The sequence below is a fragment of the Canis lupus genome, chromosome 5 (assembly GCF_003254725.2).
Source record: "Canis lupus dingo isolate Sandy chromosome 5, ASM325472v2, whole genome shotgun sequence".
Classification (NCBI taxonomy): domain Eukaryota; kingdom Metazoa; phylum Chordata; class Mammalia; order Carnivora; family Canidae; genus Canis; species Canis lupus.
In genome coordinates, this window is record NC_064247.1 from 61,557,003 (window position 1) to 61,565,678 (window position 8,676).

Sequence of the window (8,676 nt, forward strand, 5' to 3'; positions counted from 1 at the left end):
ATTACCCATGAGGCTCAGAGATGTGCTCCTTGCAGCTCTCTTTACAGTAGTGAGAGCCTTGTAGCTGCAGAAGCTTTAGTTTCTGTCTCAGATTAATTATCTGTACAGTCCCATGGAAGACTGCTTTGCCCGTCTTCTGTGTGGTGAAAGTCAGACACAAGCGTAATAACAATGGGGTTTGTTTTTCGATGGCCAGGGTATTCTTAGGTAAGGTTTTTTTCTTGGCCCCAAATGAATCTCACAGGTATAACTCCTTTACAGGACTGAAACCTCAGCAACCATTAGCTGCATGTGGATAGCACATACCACACAACAAAAGTCAGGGAACATCTGTATTCTAAGCTCTAGAAATACAGTGACAAATTTTCTAAGCTCTAGAAATACAATGACAGATTTTCAAGTGTAAGTCCAACTTCAAAAATGCTGGCCTATATTTACCAAATTTGTATACTGAAAAAATAGGCCTACAGTGCAGGTAATATCTACAACACCAGTGAGTTGATGTTGGTTTTGGACTATAAAATTGATTGTTTTCTCTCCACCGAGTTTTTCAGTTAGTTTTGTGTGTTATGTGAATGCATCATTTGTGAGCCATAGTAGTAGTAACAGATGGATAGAAAAACATAAACTCTTTTTTTTTTCTGGAGAATGACAGGCAGGAATAATTTTTACAAAAGAAGCATACTCCTTGTAGCACATTTTGGAAATACAAATAAACAAGGAGAAAAACCTAGAGGTAATAACAGCTAAGCTTTTGTGATACTTCTCATGAGAGATGTATGTTTAGTTAACATGTGCCTTTTAGTGGTTATTCATGTCCGGGCTGAGACAAGGGAATAACAAAATTCTGTAACATTTGAAACATCTGTTTTTTAGGATTTGCTAATACAAATTCTAGTAGCAAATATTCCAAATTGCTTTGGTGATATAGTTCATCATTTTGTATTTCTTTAGAGGCAATATAACATTCAAACATTACTTTTTGTCCAGTTGACGTTTGACTTAAAAAAAAAACAAAATAAAAAATTAGGTACCTCTAGCCTTTCCTAATAATCTGCCTTCAAGGAACTTAGAACTCCATTTATGACTTCAGTAGGGCAGATTGTAAAAGTCTCTCAATTTCATCTAAACTTTGAGAGTTAAATTGACATCCATGTAGTCAGCCAATTGGAAATTGGAAGAGGATAAAAATCTTCCATTTCCTTGATTCTTATTCCCACTATCTTCAGATCTTAGATTCGTTTTATAAATTGATAAGTACATTTTATGTGGAGGAATTTTTGTTCTCCCAAACACCATAGTAAATCAACATGAGGTCTCCTAACAGGCAGCATCTCAGAGTTGAGGAAATGTAGTTGTTAGGAACATAGATGTTAATTGTTACCAGTTTTCAACAATGGACTTCTCTCATGCCATGGAGATTTTCCAAATACCTTTGGAAAAACCAATACAGTAACGGGTTTTTCCCCCCATTGTTTTGTTATCCTGAGGTACATTTGAGGCAGCAGGGTGGAGAGGTAAAGTCAGGCCTGGGCTCATTTAAATTCCCACTCTGCCACTTGTTAACTGTATTATTTGGGGCAGGTTGCTTCACTGCTATAAATCTCAGGTTCTGCATTTACAAATTGGAGAGAATGGGGATCTGTTGGGAGGACTGAACAAGGTAATGAATACTAAGTAGACTGTACAGCTGTTGGAACAGAAGCCTTCTCTTCCTCTTCCCTAATTTCTCCTTGAACATCTTTCTGTTTAAAAAAAAAAAAAACCTATGCCATCAAAGCCACTCGGGTATTGTTTATCATCCTAACATACTGTAAAAACTAAGTTCTCCACCATAGATCCGGAGTGATGAAAGCCTAGAAAATGATTCTGAGATCAGGGCATCTCCTTTTTCCAGCATAGACAATCACAGTCCTCTCTGTGCATGGACATGCATCTCTCCTTAACCTGGAGTCTTGCAAGGCTTCCACTAGTTCATAGCAGAGTATTTACATGGTGACTTTGAAATCTCATGAAAACTTAGTTGACTTTTTAATTGGTTTCAAAAGAAATTGTTAAAAACAAACAAAAAAACCTGCAAAAACAAATGTGACCATTTTAACTAAAAGAAAAACCGTTTATGGTTTATCCACTATGACCAGCTGATTACAGCTTCTTTGGTATGAGACTGTGTAAAACATTTCTGGTTTATAATTCACTCTCCTTTTTCTTTCATCTCAATGATGAACTTAGTATTTTTAAAGCATTCCTCTTCACTCTAGAAAAACTGTGGATGGATATCTGTGTTTACACTGTCAGATTTTGAGTTGAGAATTCTTCAAATTCTAGAAATCTCATCAGTGATGGAGTCACTGTTGCATATTTGTGAATGAGTTCTGTACTAGTGCAGAGATAAAATGTCGAATTTGAAGTAGCATGCACATTTTGCGGTGATTCAGCCACTAGGTCTGCACAAGTACAGATATTTTGCATGCCCAGAAGTAAAGGTGGCATCAGTGCATGCCTTGCATTTTTCCAGCCAAAGGGCTGTTAGTATAGATATTGCATGTTTAAAAATTGAACACACAATATAGCATGTTTCAATTTTTAAAAAGCCATTTATTTATCAAGTATGCATGTCCAAAATTAGGGACCTATAACGATGCACAATTCTGTACTGTAATATGATCCAAATTACCCTAAAACTTAATAATCCATGGTACATTTAATTCTAAAATTTAAAACTAAATAATACCTTAATACCTGGATCCAGTATGAACAGAGCAATGTGTTCTGAGTTGCACCTGTTTTAAGAAAGGAGGATTTAACAGTTTTGAAGATACACTGTTGATCAAGCTGGACCTGGTGTATTTAGTAAATAAATCAGGCAAATAAGCAAGTTTTCAAACATGATCATTCTTTTCAATATTAATGATGATAAAATAATAAAGCTTTTTTTCTGAAAGAGAGCAACTTCTCTTTGAAGAGATTGTATCAACTTTGTAGAATACTCAGAAATGATTCCGCTTGGAGAGGTGGTAAATATATTGTTTTCTTAAATTGTCATAATAGCATATGTGCCAGTCCATTGAATCCGCCTATGTAATATAACGATAACTTCCTGATGCTTTTCAAAATGTTTTCTTCCCCCTGGGTTTTAACGAGAATCTATTTAGAAAGTAAACTAGCATTTACTTTAAAATAGAATTTAAGTTGACTGGTATCACTTAAGATAACAGCAGAAACCTTATCCTTAGAAATCAGAAAACTTTATTTGGGAATTACTGACCTCTGTATAGGCCCACATGAGAAAAACAGATCAGACTTTTTTTCTGTGCTGTTGAGGTGTAGAGTGTACGGGTCCTGAGAAACTGCCCTTCTGTTTGGCTAAACTCGTACTCCCACACACATTTTGGGAAACAAATGTTACTATATGGTACCCTGAGCTGCACACCGCCTATGCCATGTACCACACATACAGCCTTCAGGACTTAGACCCTGAAGTCACACTTGCATTTGATCATTTTGCTAATGAAGGCAAAATTTTAATTATTTGTCAAGAAAAGGAAATAGGCTTCTAGCTCACAACCTCTTCCCTGGCAACCCATCTTCATCAGATAGCCATAATTCAAAACCCAAGGCAAATTTTTGTATTAGAAAGTATAGACTGGAAGTGATAATTAACACATAATTTGCTGACTCTGTTGATAACAATTTCATTTAAATCTGTTAACTACAATATGTTTGATAAATAGAGAAAAGTACCCTATTGGTATGCACCCTGTTGCTGTCCGTCTGGGAGCACTGGGGGAAGTGGCCTGAACATCTTGTAAAGTTACAAAGTGGAATGGGAGGAAGGTAAGGAATAATGAAAATCAGACCCCCACAAGACGTGAGCACAGTAGTAGAGCTGTGCGGGCGTTTGATCAGCTTCGAGATACCTGCAGTCTTGAGTCTGTGAACAAAGCAGATCAATCACTGGGTGTGTCATAAGTGAAGTAAGTCTGTGTGCAGTTTCCCTAACTTGCCTCCTGTGGGATTGCCGGGCATTAATGGTGGTCCCAATAGGCTAAGAGGAAAGTTAGGTGAGGTTAACTCTTAAGATGATCACGTTACTGTCACACGTGCCTTAAATGTAGTAGACTTCGGTTTTGCTTTGTGTTTAGAGCACTCAGTACAGAGCAGAGTTTCAGGAAGGGTCATGTTTTCCTCTCAGGATATTTCCCTGAGCAATTTAGCAGGAGTTTCTTTTGCCATCAATCTTCCAAAGGGTATTTGTCTTGGTTTTTCACTTCAGAGGGAACAGTAATGCCCTTGCCGCATCTGGCCACGGTTTCACTACATAGCTATCACCTGGTGTTCTGTTCTGTTTCTCTTCCAGAGTGAAAGAGTTGAGAAAGGCCAAGGAACTTGAAGACATACAGCAGCATCCCTAAGCAATGTGACATTGCTTTGCAGACTGTTTTCATTTCTGTTTTTAGCAGAGACATGCAACGACACACACACACACACACATGCACACACACGCACGCACACACGCACACACACAATCCCTCTGCAGTTTTGGGGAGATCAGCTGCAGGATTTTAACAGGAATGTGTTGGTCATTTGCATTTGCACTTTCATGGACAACTTTTAATTTGATCAGCAAGACATCTTGGAACTCAATCTTCTGTTGGATCATGGGAAAACAAGACACCACGAGGCATTGAAAGAGGCTTCCTCTTCTTAGGAAGAAGCCGGTTTCCTTCTCATATAGGGCTGTATTCAAACATCGTGTGGAACTGTACAAATATTTATACCAAAAATATAGACAAGCAAAGGTGGGGATGCACAAGCAACAACAACAACAACAAAAAAAAAAGAATGCTGCTCCTGCACCTGTCAGTTACTTCCAAGAAGCTGAATCTTTGGGATTGATTCTCAGTGGAGGGCGTAGATCATACAAATCTTTATTGGGTCCGTGTGTTCTCATTTCCTTCACTGATCTTATTTTATTTTAATTTGTGTTTGTTTTAATCTCTACAGCACACTTAATGCAACTTTTAAAATCTGCAGGTTTTTAATGTCTTGTGGAAATTTGCAGAGGGGCGGGTGCGTGGTAAACGGGTAATGCATGGGAACTAATGAGAAACAGCTTACGGACCTTAAATTTATTTTCTTGTCCCCACCACCTCCCAAGAACCTGCGAATATAGCGATCATCTTGTCCCTTTTGTCATGCTCAGCACTTTAATTTTTGGGCCTTACTTTCATGTGCAATGAGATTTACTTAGAGAATTGGTACAGCATGGAGCTTTTTTTAGTAACCTTGGAAACTGTAGTCATTCTAAGGAATCATAAACCTTGCCTGGACATTTGCCACCTAAAAGATCAGTGTGGTGCTGCGTTCTGGCCAGTAAATTCCATATTTTTGGCTATAATCTCATCCAAACAGAGCAGTTTCTGTGTATATATAGAAGGTAGAAACGGAAAGTGAGAAAATATTTGAAAGGGATTATATTAATTGCTAAATATTTTATTCACAAAGGTCAATAACATGGCAAGATAAAATTATTTGTATAGTTTTGTCTGAACGAGCGAGAAAAATGTGGATGTATTGTTTGTATATATTGTATATATTAAAACAAAGAGATATGTGCATGAAATCAAGAAAAAAGAAATGAACAAAAGCAAAGCATTAGTGGCTATGGTCTGTAAAATGAAACAAAAAAACTTTATTTCACTATAAGAGTACTTTATTTTAAATGTTCTTTAGAAGAACATTTTGCTAAAGCATGACTAAACTGCAAAAAAACAAAAAACAAAAAAAAGAGCTACTGTATTTAGACTTAGGATAAAAGGCAGAGTAACATTACTTAAAAAAAGGATATGTTTACATTTAATTTTGGCTACCAGGAGTTTATTTTCTTTAATTTAAAATTTTTTTGCCAATGGTGCCAAGTAATGTGAATGCTAATATTGCTTAAAAAATTAAGTTACTTTTGCTAAACAGATAATCATAAGATGAATCCGTATATAGCTTAACACCATCCACTCACTCCAACAAAAGAACACTTAGAACGATCAAAATCTGACAAAAGAAATAGTGTGAAAAGTAGGAAAACGTCTGACGTTTTCATATCTCCTGCTGGAAATCAGAAAATGTAACAAAAAATGCACAAAAAATAACTAAAAATTTAAAAGATGCAAACTGGTCTCGTAGGGTTGTCATGGTCTATTACTCTTTCCATATAATGAGGAGCCAAAGAAATCTGATGCTTTTAAAAATTAAACTACTAACGTTAAATTGAGAGAATAAAGCTCGCATTTGCTGATGCCAGTTTAAAATTCCCAGGTTAAGTTTCAGGATCAGTTGGTGTAAAGCTGAGATAAGAGTTTTTTTTCTTGGTTCTGGCTGCCAACTGTAAGTTAAAACTCAAGGCTTGTTGTGAAGCCTAAAAATATTCACAAATAAGCTTTTAAACTGGTGTCTTTAGAAGGAAGGTAGATACAAAAAGATTGTGGTAAAAACTGGGGTCAGTGCTTTTGGTGCCTTTTCTATAATTGTACTTGTTTTTTAATTACTTCCTTTCACTGCCAACCTTGGATTACTGTACAGTATATGTCTTACCGCTTGTGATCAGCTTTGACAACAGTGACAGCCCCACAACTAGTAGCCACCTGTACATTTGTAAACTGACCTGGCTCGATTTTGTTTTTAAATGTGTGGGTTATGTTGCAGCTGTTGCACTCCCCTCAAATACCTATTATTTTACACAATTTGACCTATAGGAGGACATTGAGTAATTTACAAACACCCAACTGTATTCGTAAATGGGAATAGGAAGGTGAAAGCCAGCTCTTTCAGAATATCCCACATTAGTACCGAATTTAGACATGTTTATTCCATTTATGATGGTACAAATAACTGATCTTTTGACAAGAGTAATGACCTCAGTGGATTTGCTTTAACCCTCACATTTATTTCTTCATTTATTTTTTTAATGTCTCCCATGCTACATTATTAGCTGAGTAAGTTAGAAACTTCTGGAAGATAAAGACTCATGTAGAATTAGGAGGGTTCTTAATGGAGGGGATAGAAAGTAGGTTCGAAACCTACCGGTGTAGCCTACCAGTACAACTGTGAATCCTAGGTGAGGTACAAATGCACTTCCACTGAAATGAAGCATTTCTGACCGCTTTTTCTTGGTTGTGAATCTTAATTTTGAATATAAGATGATAGGTAAGCGCAGCTTTCTTGGATAATCTGAATTCCCAAGTGCCAGGAGTAGGATTTCATTATAAAATTAATAGCTAATCTTATTCTGTCTCCTGAAGATTTAATTGCTATTCTTGTTACCCATTTGAAATCAGCTGTACTGTGTGAACGAAATAAAGACAATAACTCGAACCCCTCTCTGGCTGCACGGTCGCTTATGGCAGTTCCACACAGTAGTTGGCGCCCAATGGGGGGTCCCTGAGACTTGCATGTAAAACTAGTCTAGATGTCTTCTTTTTTGTAAGTTTTATTTTTGTAATTGTGCATGTAAAGCATCATTGAATCAATGGATCTGTTGAAGAACTCAGCTGCTGGAAACCATGCAAAATGTTTTGAATTGCCCTTAAAATATGGAAAATGTTTTCTGAATGCTTTATATTCTTTCTGCTGTAAATTAAAAATGAAGAAAATTTCCCCATACTATGTGTGTGCTTTGCTTTAACTTGACCTGACACTGAAATCCAGGGTGACCAGCAGGTTTCAAACCCTTAGGAGATGATTTCACGTATTTCCTTAGATCCAGAGACAGTGTCTTGGCATTGACTGTTACAGAGTTTCAGACATGTCCATGAAAGAAAAACTTAGGAAGCCACTGTCCCCTAGAACACTTGCTTTTAACTGTCTTCTCAGGCACCTCTCAACATACCAGCTACTTGAAACACAAAGACACCAATCTGAATTCACCACTGCTGCTGAAAACCTCTGCTGTTCTCTATTAAGATCCATCTTCTTTTCTGAGAATTCTGTCATTATCTGCTTTCCTTCCACTGCAGAGCATCACCCTTTCTCCCTGGTAGCGGGTGGGAGTGCTACTGCCAAATCTCCTGTAGGGTCTCCCCTAGCTCCCTGCCCTGTGGCTTCCAGAGCCCTTGCATTTAAATGATAGTTTCCTTTCTTGTCTATCCTCACTCCTTACTCTTATTTTCACCTGGGCCCCAGCCTGCCCCTTCTGGTTGGGCGGTTGCAAACCGTGCCCATTTCCACTGTTGCCTTTGTTCATGTTTGTTCATCCCTTGCCTGGAAAGTTCTCTTCTTATCTACTTACCCAACTCAAATCCCACCTCCTCGGTGACACTCTTATTTATTCTAACACACACCGACATTCCCCTTTTCAAATTATTACATTGACAGTCGGAAAAGACAGTTCAGTATTTAAGTTTTTGGTTTTTTGCTTGTCTTTTTTTTCATTTCTCATCTCATCTGCCGGTTGACCTGGCAGTGTTCTGGGTGTTTAAGGTAGGCGTCGTCTACGTTAGGAATACTTCCAGGAACAACTTTCAGTACGTTGCAAAGAACCTCGCTGCATTCGGGTTTGGGCCCCCGCCTACGGCCCCGACCAGAAGCTGAGGACCTGCTCTGCGCGGGCCCGGGAATACAGAAAGGTAGAGAGTAGGGAAGCCCTGGGGGGCCCAGGGCGTGATCCTGGAGTCCCTGGAT

At 38.0% G+C, this 8,676-nt stretch overlaps 1 protein-coding gene across 1 annotated transcript in view; it reads left to right on the forward strand.

The window, feature by feature from the left end:
- Window positions 1-7,659, forward strand: part of CAMTA1 (calmodulin binding transcription activator 1) — an 849,138-nt gene extending 841,479 nt beyond the window's left edge. Inside the window, 1 exon segment of the mRNA XM_025427290.3 lies at window positions 4,361-7,659. Coding sequence (XP_025283075.3) covers window positions 4,361-4,415 — 55 coding nt within the window. The 3' untranslated portion in view covers window positions 4,416-7,659.
- Window positions 7,660-8,676: the final 1,017 nt, after the last annotated feature.